Source organism: Ipomoea triloba, chromosome 10 (assembly GCF_003576645.1).
Source record: "Ipomoea triloba cultivar NCNSP0323 chromosome 10, ASM357664v1".
NCBI classification, from domain to species: domain Eukaryota; kingdom Viridiplantae; phylum Streptophyta; class Magnoliopsida; order Solanales; family Convolvulaceae; genus Ipomoea; species Ipomoea triloba.
This window is the reverse complement of record NC_044925.1, coordinates 16,671,329-16,690,687: the sequence shown is the minus strand read 5'-3', so window position 1 is coordinate 16,690,687 and position 19,359 is coordinate 16,671,329. Positions and strand designations below refer to the sequence as shown.

The 19,359-nt window shown below is 35.1% G+C and overlaps 1 protein-coding gene across 3 annotated transcripts in view; it reads left to right on the top strand.

Annotated features, from left to right (window-relative positions):
* Positions 1–3,224: 3,224 nt before the first annotated feature.
* Positions 3,225–19,359, top strand: part of LOC116031635 (eIF-2-alpha kinase GCN2) — a 41,366-nt gene continuing 25,231 nt past the window's right edge. Inside the window, exons 1-16 of one of the 3 annotated variants that reach the window (XM_031273883.1) lie at positions 3,225–3,456; positions 4,565–4,633; positions 4,731–4,790; positions 4,907–5,012; positions 6,193–6,297; positions 9,710–10,123; positions 10,807–10,950; positions 11,028–11,114; positions 11,229–11,315; positions 11,441–11,555; positions 11,806–11,923; positions 15,090–15,144; positions 15,353–15,519; positions 16,678–16,862; positions 18,124–18,269; positions 18,379–18,628. In XM_031273883.1, the coding sequence (XP_031129743.1) occupies positions 3,323–3,456; positions 4,565–4,633; positions 4,731–4,790; positions 4,907–5,012; positions 6,193–6,297; positions 9,710–10,123; positions 10,807–10,950; positions 11,028–11,114; positions 11,229–11,315; positions 11,441–11,555; positions 11,806–11,923; positions 15,090–15,144; positions 15,353–15,519; positions 16,678–16,862; positions 18,124–18,269; positions 18,379–18,628 (2,242 nt within the window). In that variant the 5' untranslated portion in view covers positions 3,225–3,322. Of the gene's footprint in view, positions 3,457–4,564; positions 4,634–4,730; positions 4,791–4,906; positions 5,013–6,192; positions 6,298–9,709; positions 10,124–10,806; positions 10,951–11,027; positions 11,115–11,228; positions 11,316–11,440; positions 11,556–11,805; positions 11,924–15,089; positions 15,145–15,352; positions 15,520–16,677; positions 16,863–18,123; positions 18,270–18,378; positions 18,629–19,359 lie in introns of those variants that run through there. The other 2 variants (XM_031273881.1, XM_031273884.1) reach the window with 2 other exon arrangements.

Below are 19,359 nucleotides of genomic sequence, written 5' to 3'. Positions count from 1 at the left end.
ACCACTCAATGTTAGAAAATGCACCACTCAATGTTATAAAATGCACTACAATGAAAATACACAAAAACACCAAAAAAATACACCACACACCCAATAATGCACCATAACTCCCCTGTCCCTAATAGTGCATTTGCTAACACTGTGTGGTGTATATTTGCATAGTGGTGTGTTTTTTGGTGATGCGTACCTAATGATGCATATTTGTGTGGTGCATTTTTAACATTGAGTGGTGTATATTTGTATACATAATGGTGCGACCGCACTGATCGCACGTTAAAGAGTGGGCACACTTGATTATGACCTTATATATATATATATATATATATATATATATATATATATATATATATATATATATANTATATATATATATATATATATATATATATATATATATATATATATATATATATATAAAACTGACACGCATTTCATATATATATAACCTAGATATACATATATATTGTTTTTCAAAAAAAAAAGATATACACATATATTTAAATATATAACTCACTAAGTACGTACACCCATCGGCTTCCACCGCCGGCCTCCGGCCGGAGCTTTAATGGAGCTTTGAGCCGGCGGTTTTGGTCACCTTCTACGTTTGCTCTCGCTCTTCTTCCGCCCTGACCACCGTCGCAGTTCCGTCCGCCTCCGACCACCGCCAGATCTTCTTCTTCAGTTTTCTTTCCCTTTGAATAAAATAATAGTAGGTAGGTATTGGGGTTTGTGTTGGTAGTCTTGAACTCCCAACCCTACTTTGACTTTACACACTTTTTATTTTCTCTATTATTGTGTTTTCCTCTCGTTACTTTCACTAGCATTTTTCCTCTCGTTACTTTCACGAGCTTTTCATTTTCATTAGCATAAATCGTTTAGTTTGGTTTCGGCAAGTGTTGATCTTATCCTGGGCGAGCAAAAAAAGAATGATGACGAATACCCAGATCTTTGATGAAGCTTTAAGCTCCCTGAAGGAACATAGCTTCCTAGTTATGAAACAGTCTGTGATTCAAGTTTTCTATAACATAGTTAGAAAAGTTGTTTCTATGTCTGACTGTAAGGAATGATTTACCATTTCATTGATCGTTGATGTAAACGTTTTATGTTATGAATTAATGGAATAGTTACGTTTACCTTTAAAAAAAAAGTACGTACACCCATTTAGTGTGTTATATATTTAAATATATATGTATATCTAGGTTATATATATGAAATGCGTGTCAGTTATATATATATGTGGCCGCGCCTTCTCGTGCAGTCGGTGCGGTTCGCACAATTCAATGTTAGAAAACACACTACAATGAAAATACACAAAAACACCATATAACACATCATACACCCAAAATAATGCACCATATCTCCCCTGCCCCTAATGTTGCATTTGCTGACACTATGTGGTGTATATTTGCATAACTAGAGGTGTGTTTTTTGGTGATGTGCACCTAACGGTGCATATTTGTGTGGTGCATGTCCTAACACTGAGTGATGTATATCTGTATACATAGTGGTGAGGCCGCACTGTTCACACGTTAAGACGCGGCCACATCTGAACATGACCCTATATATATATATATATATATAATATACATAAATATATGGACCACTACATATATGTATAATATATAAAAATATACTAATAATGTATGTATACTAACAAGAGCTAAACATATACATATTTATTTTTAAAATAAATAAATACTCACTATATTAAAATATTTATGCACATTCTATCATAACTATAATAAAGGTAAGGAATGAGCTTTCAAATTGTTCGATCGGAAAAGAAAATGATGATGATAAGAAAACGGTAATGATTTAGAATTCAGAATTCAAAAAGAGGCCGGATATTGCAGCAATAATTATTTCTATAAATATTTATATAAGATTAATAAATAATTAGATTATTAAAATCAACTTAAGTAACACATATTATATCTACTAGTTTTTCTTATGCGTAATGCGCAAAAAATAGTGCCCAATATTAATATTTTATATTAAAATTTTAATTTTATTTAGATTTTAGATATTTAAATTATTGTAAATAATAATAGTAATGTAAAATATTTTTATAAATTTTATATTTATATTTTAGGAAATAACTAACATATAACTCCAATATATAATGTTTATATATTATTATTATTGAAGAAAATAAGAAAATATATAGTGGATGCATGTGCATGGTAATAATAGTGGAAAAGATAACAGAAGTTATAACGGTAGGAATATGTTTGTCTAATATATTGTAAAGTACAACTTTTATAACATAATGTACAAAAAAATTAACGGAAAAAAGGAACATAAATTAAGGGTATAACCTTCATTCACACTTATTATATTTTTAGATTTTTTTTATGTAAACTTCAAAAATATATTACAACTATAATATTATATCCTCTCATTAACAAAGTTTTGTCAAAAAAATGTAATACTAATTATAAATAAATTGGTTGATTGTTACGAAAATAATATAATATTTATAAGGAAAAAGGCAATGAGTATGAGGAACCCTCTCATGCTCAAGAGGGCAAATTATACCGTGCACCACGTACGTAAACGACGTCGTTTTGAGCATTGTAAACTAACCGTCCCTTTTTTTAGAAATCACGTTTACCGTTTCGGCCGGTCTGTATATTTATGTTAATATTCTATATATTCTAGGTAATCGTTCTGTGTATTCCAGTCAATCATTCTGTGTATTCTAGACAACCCTTCTGTGTATTCATGTTAGTAACACATGTTGTGATGCGTTTGTGCATTCGAATGTTTAGGAGGATAAGTTCTGTGTATTTTGTGTCAATATTCTGTGTATTCATGTTATTAACACATGTTGTGATATGTTTGTGCATTCGAATGTTAGAAAGATGAGTTCTGTGTATTTTGTGTCAATATTCTGTGTATTCTGGGCAAACATTATGTGTATTCTAGGCAAACGTGATGTGTATTCTAGATAATGATTATGTGTATTATAGATAATTAATTTCCTGGAGTCATTCACGTCCGCATTCACTAACATCGAAACGACGTTGTTTTGGACAAGAGTGCACATTGCTCTGTACACCATGGTCCACGATATAACGATTGGCTCAAGAGTTTTTGCCAATTTTATTTATTATTGCTCAAGTTTTTTAAAATAAAAGTCAGTTTGAGTCAAATAAGCCCAATATGTAGATGTAGACGTGCAGTCTGACCAAAGTAAATCAAATATCTCTATTGTTCAAAAATCGTACCTCCTGATGTTTCTTAATTCAGCTTTGCTCTCACAAGGAAAGGTTTTTCTTTTCCGAAGGAGTCAGGGTTGATCGTTTCTCTTAGATAACCAATGGGGCAGGGTTCGAAGAAGAAGAAGAGGGGCAGCGGTGGCGCCGGGCGGAGGAGCAAAGGCAAGGCTTTGTCCAAAGATCAGAATTCACTCGCTGAAGATAACGCTGAGTTGATTGCAGAGCTTACCGCGTTGTAAGTGGTTACATGACTCGCGTATTGAATTCCAAGATGTTTGTTAAATATATTACATGTGGACTCTATGCTCCCATCTTTTCTTCTTAGTGCAAATTGAAGTTGTAATGTGGTTTTGTATGCATCTGTATGTGTCATAGGTGTGGTGGGAGAACGAAATTGGAAAAAAAGGGCACAAATTTTTAATAACAAAATGTTACATTGGCCTTTATCTAAGGTTGAATACTTTCTAATTGAGCCATGTTCGACTAAAATTGTTTGCAATGGACTAAAGCCTTTCATTCATTCAGTGTAGTTTGAAGGTGAATAAGTTGAGGGCTTGGGATCATGTGTAGTTTGATATTATAACTTTGCAAATTTCCTGCATATCTGTGTGGATTTGGTCAAAACTTGAAAACTGAAAGGATGAAACAATAGATATTGCTTGGTGCCACAGGATTTAGAGGTTGGACCTGTTATCAAGTGCCATTTCAATGTCATAAATATGAATTAATTCTACTAGACCATACTTAGGCATGAGACTCTTTGTAAGTTGTTATCAATCATCACATGCACTACTTTATGATATCTTACCAGGATATTAATGCCTTATTGGTGTGCTAGATTGGTTAAGATCTTTATTATTTTTATCATTATACTTGGTTTTGGACATGGACTAAATAGTTTTCTGTGGAGAAAAGCAGTGAATGGGGATATGTTTTGTGGAGAGCAGTGAGCAAAAATGAATCTATCTGTTTCTCTACTTTACTTTCTAAATCCTTTCTTTGGTCTCTGGTGTTTGGTTCCAATAAATTCAGAAGGTCACAGGAGAAGATCATGAGCTAAAGAGTTTTTATTGGTAACAGAAGATGAACTTTATATAAGAAGTGCTTTCCCCAGAGATTCATATTGCACTAAAAATATTTAATTGGATAGAGATTTTAGCCTATAGTTCTTTAGACTTACATATGAAAATGCATACTGCAATGTGGTCAATACTTGTTTGCTTATGGGATGTTCTATAAAACAAATCTTCTTTTAATTAAAACTTTGAAACTACTATTTTCAAAATGGAACTATGTTGATATTGGTGTTTTAAAGTTGACTTGAGGCTTTATGGAATATTTAGGTCTGCAATATTTCAAGAGGACTTTAAAGTGGTTTCAGAGTCACCTCCTCAAATTAATATCAAGCTCAGGTTTTCTATATTATACTATTATACTAACTTGGGCAGTTCACACATACATTATTATTTAATTACTGATCTTACTAATGTTTTATGCATACTATAACAGGCCTTACTCAAAAGATGCGGGGAATGAGGATACTGATGTTTCTGCTCTTCTTTCTGTAAGGTTAGTTGCTGTTAGGCCTCACTTTCTGGAGTTTAATTGATGTAAAATTCAATTCTGGTATTTATTGACCACTCATACCAAGCATAATTTTGAGTGCTCAACCCCTATGTCATTAGGTTTGGATCTGGGTACCCTTATAAATGCCCAAAGCTGCAAATAATTCCAGAGAAAGGCTTATCAAAAGTTGATGCAGACAACCTTCTATCGCTGCTTCATGACCAGGCATGAGATGGTTATCCATCATACACATGATTGACTATGACCGTATAGATAGTTCCAATTTTTTTGCATTTGTCACCTTAGGTCATGTTTCTTAGAAATGAAATTTATGGCTAAGCATAAGTAACTTATCTTTCGTATGTTTAATGAGACATGGGGAAAGTGAGATTTGAACCCAGGCCTGTTGCCCAGAAAGGGAATAGCATACCATGAAGCTACACACTGAACTTCAATGGTTGATCATAAGTAGCACTGTCTAATGTAAGAGGGAGACAGATTTTTAACAATTTATGATTGCATGGATAATTTAGCATATTGATTTCTTATATTGAAGTAAGGATATACAAACAGGTTCACTAAAAAAACAGCTTATGTTAATATCCCCTTTGAAAATGGGTCTTGCACTGCCAAATTTAGACTGCTGTTCTCATCTTTACAGTTCTCTGGTTTGGTAATAAATTCGCATTCAGGAAGCAGTAATTACCATCATCAAATATGTATAACTGTATCCTCAAATAAGTGGCTGTGTTGGGGTCTCAACTCTCAAGGGAGGTTGGCCTGGTTGGATCTAGCGAAGGAAATGTTGCTTTGGGTATGTCAGGTGAGGTAGGATGGCTGGGGCTGTGGATTAGGTTGGTGTCAAAGGTGGAATGGGATAAGGTGGCTGGGCATGGGTGATGGTGCTGCATGTTGTCAGTTGGAGGAGGTTGGGTGGTTTTTTAGTGATATGTAAGACAAGATTGCTGTAAAACAGAAAAACGCTTATTTTCATTTTTTTAAAGCCATATTTTGCAAATGTGTTCAGAAAATTAAAATGAAAACCAAGAGCTGTGTTGTTTTGTTTTATTATTTTCTTTGTTTGTTTTTGTCTTTTTGTTTTCGTTTTTGTTTTTTGTTTTTGTTTTTTTTTTGTTTTGTTTTTGTTTTGTTTTGTTTTGTTTTGTTTTTTTATTTTTTTTGGTTTTTGGTTTATGTGAACAAGGAACAGAATACAAAATCATTACTGTACATTGGTCCTAAAATGCTAAACTTTGGTATTTCTTTGATCATGGGAATTATGCCTGGAACATTTCTTCTAGTTTATGATCAGTATGGACCTTTTTGTGTTTTTCTATGTCCATCTGATATTTTGTCCTCTTTTACCCATCTGATTTGTTTCCTCAATGATCATATCCATTTTTAGGCTAATTCTTATGCTCGAGAAGGTCGTGTAATGATTTATAATTTGGTGGAAGCTGCTCAAGAATTCTTGTCAGAATTATTGCCCCAGGAGCAGCTGCATGAATCTGTAAGCCCTATTGTTTAATACGGAGTATATTGGCTCTATACTGATGCATAACCAATTTAAGGAGCCTTTATGATTCAGGATCACTTTTTTATTTTTATTTTTTAACAAAGAAGGTCAACCAATGAGGTGAGTATGGGGTTTGGTTCACCCCTCCAATTCATTAAAAGCAGATATCAGTACAAAGAGGAGGGGGATGTAGTGCCTAACCTGCTGTCCTATTGATGGATAAACAATCTTGTCCTATTTTATGAATAGAACAAAATCTAGAAAACAAGAAATTAAGATTTCGGGTGTGAGAAACATAAAGGCTGTGAGAATCCGGGCTCTCTCTTTTGAATTTGTAGTAGTACTGAACAATATACAGGCTAAATCTATGACTCTAATTAAGTACGAATTGACTAAAAATTCCAAAACATGTTTAATCCAACGAAGATTTCTTCATGTTAGTGGCAACTCCTTTTGAAAGGCTCTACCGATGACATCTGAATGTGATCTGTTGAAGATATCTTTCTTGTCTTTTCCTAAATCTTGTATACTGTAGTCTTGAGTAGTTCTATTAGCTTTAGCAACATGGCCTCTATCAGGAGTAGTTACCTTGAGCAGTCTAGTATTTATTAAGCATCTATCCCAGTGTCTTCTTTGCATGCCTATATATATTTAGTTTAATCTAAAGTGTGATGAAGTGATGAACTGAACAAGAACAATATTTCCCCAGTGCTTCTTAACACTTTCTCAACATGGTATTAGAGCCTTTCTTTTGGTGCTTGAAATTTCCTTCGATTTTCTATAGATGAACAGTACAAACACTGTTCATCATTCTACCATTTTCTCTATTGCGCACTACTGGGGGCTCCTTTCACAAAATTGGTGCAACAAACCATAGTGGGCTCCTTTCACAAAATTGGTGCAACAAACCTTCTAAAGGAGTGCTAGCGACTCTGCTCAACCTTTCCAGTCACTGCTTGTTCACGCATGCTCCCACGCGTGCCCATGCTGGTAGACCTTTGGCGCCACATGCCGGCATGTGAGCTCTTTTTTGTCCAAGTTCTCCAGATTAGTTTGTCTTTAGTTTCCGACCCTCCAGTGATTTTCTCATTTTTCTGGTAACAATGGCCTAAGGCGAAGTTTTAAACCGTGTCATTGATGTTCTTGCCCCAAGTCTATGTTCTAAATCTCTCAGGGAACTTATCACCAATGAGAAACTCATTGGGTCCCAAAGTTATCAAGATTGGGCCTCTGTAGTGGAACTATGGTTTATGGGACAAGGTGTTGTTGATCATCTCACTACAAAAACGGATGAAATCCAGCATGAAAGAAATGTTTGGGAGAGAGTTGATACCCAACTATGTAGTCTACTCTGGCAATCACTTGCTTCCTGTTGAATTTAGAAGATGGAATGGCCTGGCGGGTGGAGAATAACAACCACCCACCAGTTAAGCGGAAGCAGAGATAGAATCAAAGAATAGGAAAATGTATATAAGACTGAAAGATTACAATATATTAGTATGATTCTATGTTTCTAATGAAGAAACATAGTACATATATATACACATACACATAACTGTAAGTACCTATTCATAACTGACACCTATTCATAAACAGACACAACCCGGCCTATAGATAAACCTAACTCTTTATTTTTCAACACTCCCCCTCAAGCTGGAACATCTAAAAGTTCCAAGCTTGAATTAAAACATACACTCTACCTTACTTTAAATTACAAATGAAGATTAAAAGCAACTAGAGAATAACAGTGCTGGATGACTTCAGAGGGACAATGCTATGAATAACCCTTGAGAATGAAGACACATGGGGAGAAGCTTGCCACGAACAACCTCACAGCAACATAAGCACTCTAGGAATTGCCAATCAACAATCTTCATCAAGAACGGCAGAGCAAACAAAAACATGAGCAGCAAAGGGAATGTAGTAGAGCCCACATTAATCAGAAAACACCCAAAAGAATAATGTATACCGAGAATACCACCAGATTGTTGTTTATACCCCTTATAGGATAAGTGAATAACAAAAGAGGCTTCTGGAAATAAAAAAAAAGAGCCAAACTTGAAAACCCTAGGGACTAAATATGGTATACCGAAAAGAAAGAAACAAATACCAAAACACCCCGGAAAGAAGTTTGGCAACAAACCCAAAAAGCCTTCAAACTTCACCAAAAGGTCCTAAGGGCAAAACAACAATCTGAAATTTTCACCGGAAAAATACATCACAAGAAAACCCACGCAGATGGAGTCGCGGAGGACTGAGAGATTTCTGGAAATTTTCGCCGGAAAATCCCGTCGGAGATGGCCTCACGCGCCGGCGCATGAGGTCGGAAGTTCGGCATGGTAGCGACGCGTGGCGGAGGAGACGGCGATGCGGCTTCCTGGGTCAGGCTCGCCGGAGATTGTAGAAGGGATGGGTAACACCAATTTGACAAAAGAACTCACCAAAAGCAAGTAATTTGAAAAATTAGGGTTTCGCGTGAACAGTAACTTATGTGTACTACTGTTCATGCGACTGGAAAAATGCAATTGTGATGTTTGGAGTGTCCTAGGAAAGTAGGCTCTGATACCATGTTGAATTTAGAAGATGGAATGGCCTGGCGGGTGGAGAATAACATCCACCCGCCAGTTAAGCGGAAGCAGAGATAGAATCAAAGAATAGGAAAATGTATATAAGACTGAAAGATTACAATATATTAGTATGATTCTATGTTTCTAATGAAGAAACATAGTACATATATATACACATACACATAACTGTAAGTACCTATTCATAAACAGACACAACCCGGCTTATAGATAAACCTAACTCTTTATTTTTCAACACTTCCGAGTCGATTCATCTATACTTTCTCAACCTGTTGAAGCACAAAGAGTCAATACCGCCTCCATTGAGGCTTGATCTCATGACCTCCCATATGGGAGAGTCACTACATGCCATTTGAGCACAAGGTGCTTGGCATATCTCTTGCGTTTAGTTTATTGTTATTGAGATATTGAATATCAAGAATTCGAAGATGTGGATGGAGAAATTTCTAGGGAAAATCCAAGGACTTATGCTGAATTCAATAAACTCATGCCGGTTGGAGGATCACCATCAGAACAACTTACCCAGCGAGACAAGTTCTTTGTTGTCCTTATACTTACTAACTCAAACCAAAGTTTGAGCAAGTCCGTAACAGAATACTCGGGTGATGGAACTATCCCAAATACCAATGAAATGCTTAAGAGACTTCAAGTCTCTTTTGTTTATAAAGAGAACACATCATCCTCTACTATGGTTGAACACTTTGCTCTTACTTCTCAATGTTTGAAAGTTATCTAGATACTACTTTTATTTTACCTTGTGGGTTATGCTTATGACTTTGGGCTGATAACTAGAGAGTCATTTGTTGTGGGTCTCATGCCAGGCAACAGATGAGAGAGGGCAGTTGTTTCAAAAGGGTGCTGCCGTTTCCACCAGCAAACTCTACTCTTCTAGAGGTCCTTTTGTTTTTGGTTTCATAGATCTTTTTAGTGGCTTTGGGGAATCATGGCATTGGAGCTTGATAATGGAAGGGAACAATGAGCCAGATTCATTAGTGCATTCCAATCCATTAGATAGCTTAAAAAACCGATTGGATTCTCCAAGTTCAAAAGTTGACCAAATTGTGGGGCCAATCATGGATCCAGATATCAGACGAGATTCATTGCATAAATCTGCCAGAAATTTAGGTACTCTTCAAGAAGAGAGTGATGGTGTGAGTAGAAGTTCTGGTGATTTGAGTAGGACTTCTTTATCTGATGAATCAATGGGAAATGAATCAAATGATGCAATTGTGAAGGTACATTTATACTCTTCATTGAATTATTATATCCATGTTTGTTCTGGTAAGTGTTTTTCTTAGTTCTAGTACTATAAGGGGAAAACTGGAATTTTCTAATTATGTTTATGATTTTACTCTATGATTGTGCAATAGTTTGTGGTTTATTTGGTCTTCAGCACAAAATATTAACTGCAGTTATTATATATCAAAAAGTTGCAATTAACTGTCTGTTGTTTATTTTCAACCAATTATAGTAAATGAAATTTATAGCCATATAAGGGCCTGTTCAATTGGGGGGAAAGTTTTCCGAAATTTTGGAAAATATTAGAAAACAAAAATTGAAAAATGGTGTTTGTGTTCAAGTTGTTTCCATCCTCCAAATTGAAAAAGGAAAAAGGTATTTCCATTTTTAACAAGGTTGGAAAACTACTGGAAAAAGTTGGAGAAAATGAAAAATGTTTTCCATTACTAAACAAACCCCATACTATTTAGCCCTACTTATTTCCATACAAATATAAATAAGAACTGTGCTCAAGTCTTGTTGTCCAAAACCAAGAGGACATGCTACATTGATGGAGAGTGGATTTACTAAGTCCAGTTGCAATTATTTTTAAATTTGGAATCAGATATTCATATTGTTGGCTTCTTTCATTCTTTGGAGTTTGGATCAATGACTTTTACTATTTTACTTGCTCATACAGAATCTTTTTGTAGAAGGGAATCTATCTGAAAGTGATGATGGAAGTGATTACTGTGATCTGGAAAGTGAACCTTCAGAATGTGGATTCTCAGAATCCATTGTTCCTGAACAATCAACTGGGGTTCTAGAAAAAGATTTAATATTGGTGATTATCTCTTGTATTATTAACTTTTCTAGTCTAAAATTAAACTCTAACAAATTGGTATGTGTTGGTTCTCATAGGCTCATTTGCTTCGGCTTGCTTGTGCTCCTAAAGGGGCACTTTCTGATGCAATGCCAGGAATAATATCAGAGTTGTCCAACCTAGGGGTATAAGTTTTATTGTTAGTGTTTCACTTTGATGCCTCACTATGTCCTTTTTCTCTACTCATTTAGTTCAATTATTGACTTAGCAACTTACATAAACGGCTTATCCTTTTTCAGTTTGTTTCAGAGCAAGTGCGAGATCTGGCTAACAAACCATCTTCAGTTTTTAACAAGACTTTTAGTCGTGCATTTCAGCAGAATATAGTTAGTCTCATTGTTTTCTCTGAGTATTTCATTCCATCTGCTCAAGTTGAAGTTAATGTGATTGAGAATTATTTTATAAATTTACTTTCTAGCTTGTAATTGTTTTGCACAACTAAATTCTACAGGTTTCGTCAAAGATTCCACAATTTTGGAAAGCTTCCTCTGATTTGGATGTACAGAATCCTCTGTCTAGTCCAAGTTCTCGTTATTTAAATGACTTTGAGGAGCTTCAACCCCTTGGTGAGACAAACTTGTTTTATATTGATGCCTGCTTGAGTCATGCACCTTGCTTATTGAAACATTACTTTACAAATCTCTGCAATTGGGTTCTTTAACATAATATAGGATTTAAAATGAGATCCATAATTTCCACAGTTCTGTGTAGGCTGTTCTCTGGCTGTCTGAGCATTTATAGATGACTAAGAAATGCCTGTTTTACATTGTATGCTATGGCTCATGTACATGCGTATGCATTTTCCCCCCATGATAGGGCATGGAGGCTTTGGTCATGTTGTGCTTTGCAAGAACAAACTGGATGGGAGACAGTATGCTGTCAAGAAAATACGTTTGAAGGACAAGAACCCACCTTTAAATGACCATATTTTGAGGTTTGTATCTTATTGCATCATGTTTTCTATGACTCCAAAGGAATATGCAATGTTGTTCTTTGGGCTGTACTGTGTGCTTGTTCTGTATGTACACTATGAGTGTTACTGTTTTGTTTTCTTTCACAAATGGTCTCTGAATATACCTAGAAACTGATTATGGATCTTTATGTATATTAATGTACATACCTCAAGCTAAATGGATTAGGAAATAAACAATGTTTTGATTGTTTTCTTACAAACTCCTTCCCCTTCCAACAAAGCTCACAAACTCCAACCATGCTAACCTCTCGTCATTTATTAATATGTGCTTTCATATATTTGCATCTACAAGATCTATTTTCTTTAAGGTCAATATTCTTGTTTAGGGCTTGTGATAGGTTAACCTTATTTGTCAGTGGTGCCGTTGACTAGAGTAACATTATTCTGGAACATCTTTATATCTTTATCACTTTATCATGAAATAATACAAATCTATCTTCAAGATGTGGTATTTATTCCATTGATATCCTATCCATTATAAAAGTTTTGAGAGCCTAGAGCTTGTCCACTTGATTACTTTTAAATCTATGCTTATAATCTTGTTTGAAGTTGGGAATTCCATGGTCATAATTTACACATTTTTTAAAAGAGTTAATTCCAGCAATGGTCCCCCGACTATGTTGATTTTCCAAAATTGGTCATTGTCTTTTAATTTGGACGAAAAAGACACTTGACTATTGATTTTGTTCCGGCATTGGTCCTTCCGTTTGTGACCAGTTAGTGAGGTGTTATGTTTGGGGGTAAATGAGTCATTTCATTTTATTGCCTTCTTCCACATTTTCACGTGAGAGACGATAACAGATCCAGCAACCATACCTGTCGTTGACGTCCAACAACTACACCGTCCGTCGTCTTCACCATCACGTCCAGTTTCACTTCGTGACAAGCGAGACCAGCAGTTACTCTGGTTCTCGCGGTGAGGTACGGTGTGCGAGATCAACCGGCGGTGAATTTTTATCCCCCTCCCTCTCTCTCTGATGATGCAGACCTTCCTCCCACCGATGAACTGGCAACGACGTGATGATATTTGTCATCCGGTGGAACAGTAGATCAATGACCTCTAGCAGCAAAGCAACGGAGACTCCTCCGTACGACGACATCATCAACGGAAGAAGAAGCCGGCGATGATGGCTGGATGACGGCGAAAGCCTGACCGATCCGCGACTTCTTTCCCCGGCGGACCAACGACCAGCACCTTCGCCTTCTTCCCTTCCTTCTCCTTCCCCCGTCGACGAAACAGCCTAGATGGAGACGACGATGCAGCTGTGAGATCAACCGGTGGCATGGTCGTGGATGGTGGCGAAAAGTTTTAGCAGTTCACAAAAGAGAGATGAAGAGTTTTTGTTTTTTTTTTTCTTTTGTTTTTTTAGAGAGAAAGTAACAGAGTTCCATTAATACCAGGTATAGAGAACAAATTTCAACAACCAAGCTTCTTAATACATTCCACACAACATTGCAACCGAAAGATGGAGTTCTAATAGATATAGGAGGACATAGAGACATAACTATATAATATGTAGAGAGTTTTTTTTGAGATAAAGGAAACATAGGCTAAGATGCCATTACAAGTAAACATTAGACCATAAAGCAGAAACCACTTCTCTACCAAGCATTCTGATCTCCTTTTAAGGACCTCCGTTTTAAGCTGGAACAAATTATTATATCACCATCCCATTCACCAACACCCAAAAGGATCAGAAGTGAAAATTAAAGACAAATAATACAGTTCCATATAATTGAATGGACCTCTTACTCGCACAGGACACATCTCCAATTCTCCATAAGTGCATCAGTTATCATCATGACAGTTCCTGCTCCTCTTCTCAAACCGATTCTTATCTCTACAAACTCGTAAATCATCTGAACTGCAAGCATCAGAGTTAGATGAGGTGGCTGCATGACAAAAGGAGAAATAAAAAAAAGATTAAAAAAAAAAAAGATGAGGGAATCACGTGAAAATGGGGAAGAAGAAGGTAGCACACTAAAAAGACTATTTTACCCCAATACATAACGTCAAGTTAACTGATTGTTGACGGAAGGACCAATGCCGGAACAAAATCAATAGTTAAGTGTCTTTTTCGTCCAAATTAAAAGACAAGGACCAATTTTAGAAAATCAACATAGTCGGGGGACCATTGCTGGAATTAACTCTTTTTTAAAATGATTTCTATTCTGATTGCCTTAGATTTTATTTTCTTCAGTATGGTTAAATGAAATTGTTTAAGATAAGAGAAAGGAGAATTGTTGAAGAAACAATCTTAATTTTAGTGATACAACCTAGGCGATGGGGAACTCAAGGGATGGATGAACATGAATGTCAGGAGCACATAAATATTACTCCGTAATTAGTTATACTCTCAACACTCCTCAAGTTGGAGCATGTATGCCATATGTTCCAAGCTTGTTACAACCTTGGGCCTTTTGTATGATTCAGTGAAGGCATTTGCTAATAGATCATCATTTGAACCCATGCTTGAAGTAATGATGTCTCCAGAAGTGACCATTTCCCATATGAAGTGACAATTGACTTCAATATGTTTGGTTCTTTCTTGAAAAATTAGATTGGATGCAATGTGCCAATGTACAATGTGGCCTGATAATCACAAACCAATTTTATAGATAAAAACATGCAAAAATTTATGTTTTATGAGATGTATTGTCCAAATCAGTTTGCATGCTTCAAGTGTCGTTGCTTGATGTTCGGCCTCTATGCTTGAGTATGCCACACATGTTTGAGCATTCATCACTCCCAAATGCACCCCAGACCACTCCCACCTTTCCCCATACTTGTCCCACTGCATCCCTTGGCCAACATTCATTAGAGTCATGTAAAGTCGTATTTCTCCAATACAATATTAGCCAGCTAGCCACACAAAACACCCCCCTCCATGGAATACCTTGCATGCTAGATATGTGCTTGTTATATTGTTTTTGATACTTGAAATAAGAAAACATCTCTTTTCCTCATTAATAGTGACACAACCTAGGTGACGGGGAACTCAAGGGATGGGTGGTTGAGCATGAATATCTGAAGCTCATGATAGTTCTTAATTATACTCTTAACAGAAATGTATGCTTGCCCGTTTTATTTTCTCATTTAGATTTCTTTTGTTTCTTTGTAACTTAGAGAAGTTGCGACACTTTCAAGGTTGCAGCACCAACATGTTGTTCGCTATTATCAGGTGCAAGATTATGAAGAGACTAGTATTTTCTTCCTTATTTGTTGCTTTTCTTGCTATTCTTTATGTGATAGTTTTATGTTTTACAACTTTTACACCTCTTTTCCAATTTTAAATCCAATATTACTCCATACTACATCGCTTGGCTTCTAGAGGTATTCGTACTTGTTCAGATTTGATATCACTTTTACTGACTATTTAAATGCTTCAGGCATGGTTTGAAACAGGGATTTCTGGTTCTAGTGATGCCATGTGGGGCTCCAGGACTTTTCTGAGCTCTAGTTTCAGCTGCAAGGATGCAAGCTCATCAGACGCTTTTGGGAATGAGAACAAGCTTGAGTCAACATACCTGTACATTCAAATGGAATATTGCCCAAGGTTAACTATATTATGATTTCCTTCCAGATACAATCACATGAAAAGAAGCAAGAAAATGAACTGGGAAAACATAATGGAGATTAGTAGCTAAAGGAAAGGAAAAGCCAATATACTATTAGTTTTGAGCACTTTTCTTGGATTGTTGAATTCCTTGATTGTATATTTGTTTTTGCTTTCCTGCTGACTTCACCTCTACATTAGACCAAATTGGTATCTTCTGCATATGAACTATATAATTGCTTGCTGCATTTCGGCTTTGTTGGTTTCCTTTCTTTGTCATATTGTACATTTAGATGTTACGTTGAAGGAAGGAAAGAAGATTAACGTATACAAAAACAGATTTGGTTAAAGTACAATATAGTTAAAGCATGAAAACATGAAGCTCAATACTCTCTAGTACCCTGTTTTTATTGTTGTATTTTCCCAAAAGGCAATATGTGTCATGGCTTTCAGCTGCATATTACTTACAAGAAGATTGAAATTATGCAGTTTGTTTGAAAGGAACCATATAAATTGCCTATCCACAATGTGAATGAAATTAAATGGACAGCCATAACTGGTCTTCGAGTGGCTATAATGTTAATTATATCTAGCATATTTTTATCTAATCTATCAGTCCATCTACCAAGAACTGATATATTACTTTACAGCCTCAATTATTTGAAGCTTTCATATTATTTTAATCTACCAGTGCATCTATCGAATAGTTATCACATTTCTAGATGGTGCTTGTTAATCTGAGATTCTACTTTATAAAGTATTTGATTTGATTAGCTTCATTCTTGTTTGTATTGTTAGACTTCCTTCTAAAATATGTCTGCTTCTGCTGATCATATTTATTGAACTTCCTTACTTCCTTCAAAATTTGCACACTAATTTACCCCCTATTAGGTCTCCCTTTTCTGTAGCAACTAACAAGTATTAATTTTAAATGTTGCTCACAGATGTTCTATATGATGATTGATGATATAGTAATTTGACTAATTTCGTTCTTATTTTCTGCATGATTCAGTTATTATTTACACTATACTAATAAACTTATTATTTCCAATATTGGTTGTCCTAGAAATAATAAAAATGCTTTACAGATTTATTTTATTTAGTTTTATAGCTATAAATCCCACCTTTTTTTTTCCAATTTTATTTTAATCTTTGCAGGACGCTTAGGCAAAAATTCGAGTCATATAGTCATTTTGACAAGGATAATGCATGGCATTTATTCCGACAAATTGTGGAAGGATTGGCACATATACATGCACAAGGAATCATTCACCGTGATCTGACTCCTAATAACATATTTTTTGGTGCTCGCAATGACATTAAAATTGGGGATTTTGGTCTTGGTGAGCTAATTTACTCTTAGTCATGCCAGTATTGAACTTTGTGTTTGTACCATTCTATAATTTTCTTTGCTTCTAATATTTTGACAGTGTAATACTTTTCTTGTAAGAGTCATAATATGCATCAATAAATGAGCTAAAGGAATTGTCCATAAAGTACCAACATAGGGATGTAGGACTGAAACGTTGGTAACAATGATCTCACAAATTTCTATTGAATGGAACAACTAACCTGTAACAGCTCAGGATTGAAATTTATTGTTCATCCTTGTGTTCTTGGTGTAACTATAAGCTATCAATGGTAAATTTTTGTGAAGCATAGATGATATTCTAAGATAGCAATTAGTCAATTCTACCACTGTGTCTTTACTTGAACTAAAGACCATTCTATATTTCTATCATTTATGCTTTTGGTCCAGTGTTAAGAGAAGTTGAATAAGTAGGGGAAAACTCTTAGAAGTAGTAACATAAGAGAGTTGTACAGGGATTGTTCCCTAAAGCAACTGAAGTTATTGCCTCTATGCTTTCCACGTGGTAGATCTAAGTTCAAATCCCATTACCCTATCTCCCATTAGATATGCCAAAAAAAAAAAGAAGTATAGAACATAATATATAAATTATTGGCATCTGAGTTAGTATACTTATTTTAAAAAAGTTATTGCCGCTAAGGAAAAAATGAATCTAGTTGAAACACCTAACCTCAACCAAAAACTACAGAAATACAAATTAAATAAATGGAATGTGATGAGACTGTAAATTCTAGGCTTTTCTTTCTTCCAAACAATTTATTGTTATTGAGATTTGGGACTAAATTTCATGAAATAATCTCTTCCCTATCTTTTGTATCTGCAGATAGTTGTTATATGACAAGTTATACATCTACTTGAACCAGGATATAGTAATAAAAGTAGAAACAAAATTCACTTCTGCATCAGACTAAATCAACTTAGCTAGAAAAACTGCTCCTTGTCCTGATTCATTTTCTTTTTCTGTAGTTATGCAATGTTGTGTGTCTGTGTTTGTTTTCAATGATTTATTTATTTATTTTTTTATTATTTTATGTCTACTCTCTTATCATCTCCCATTGATGATAGGTTATTGATTGCATATAATTAATCATTTCCATTCATGTTTGCTAAATGTGTTTATCTGTTTCTCAAAATTAATGATTTGTAAATCAAACAAATTGGGATTTGAGAGTAAGCACATGATATGTGACATACTTATATTATTTGTGTACTTTTTTGTTTTTATTTTCTATCAGCTAAGTTCTTGAAACTAGAACAGCTGGATCAAGATTTGGATGCTGCTGAAACAATAGGAATTTCTGTTGATGGTACTGGCCAAGTTGGTACTTTTTTTTATACTGCACCTGAGATAGAGCAAGGGTGGCCAAAGATAAATGAGAAGGTCAGTCTTTTGCTACCCTCAATGAACTAGACATTTGGTTGCATTGGTTTTATTTATTTTTTAAAATTTTAAAATTTTTAATTACATTTTTTGACATTTGACTTCATAGGCTGATATGTACAGCTTAGGAGTTGTTTTCTTTGAGTTGTGGCATCCATTTAGTACAGCAATGGAGAGACATGTTATTCTTTCTGACCTGATACAAAAGGGAGAACTTCCTCCCACTTGGGTTGCTGAATTTCCAGAACAGGAATCCTTGCTGCGGCGCATGATGTCCTCGAGTCCATCAGATCGCCCATCAGCCACCGAACTTCTCCAACATGCCTTTCCACCTAGAATGGAGTATGATTTGCTAGATGGTGAGTAGATATTTTTTTAGATGTCTTTCTAATTTCTTTCAGGAATTAGTGTTTCAGGACATGAAATGTTTCCTATTGAGAATAAATACACAATAATAAATATTTCATCATTAATCACTTAAAATTTTAGTTGGATGGAACAATTCATTTAATATTTTCCAGCAAGCCATCTGGTTATATGTTTTCGTAAAGCTTTGTTTGAGTCCCATGGAAGTCGTTGGACAAAAAGTCGTCTAGTTCTTTAAGGTGAAGTAAATGAAAAAGAGAAGTGTTCTCTATTTCATTTGATTGAATGGAGAATGAACTTCAAAATTAAATGAAAGTGAAGTTAAAAATATAGATGTTAGAATTTTCTTCTGAAAAACAAGAAAAGTTCCACTGAAATTGATGTAGGTTTTAAATAAAATCTAATGTAAATTTTATAATTTCTCTCTTGTCGAAGTAAGATTAAATGGGTGCTTTTTCCACATCTATGTAACCAAATGCATGACGTGTGGCTGCACGAGTTTACCTTTCCTGCAATTCAATCTTTTTATCAAATTATCAAGAGTACCGGTGCTTCTTTTCCTCTACCTCAAATATGCCTTTCACCATTTCTATATTTGCTTGCAGTCAAAAATAATCTTTGAAATTTGATTTAATTATTAATTTTTTTTTAATACTTTTGGTCCTTCTAGTGTTGATCCCTTAAGACACATTTGGTTCTCCACTTGTAAAACTGTTCCACATTC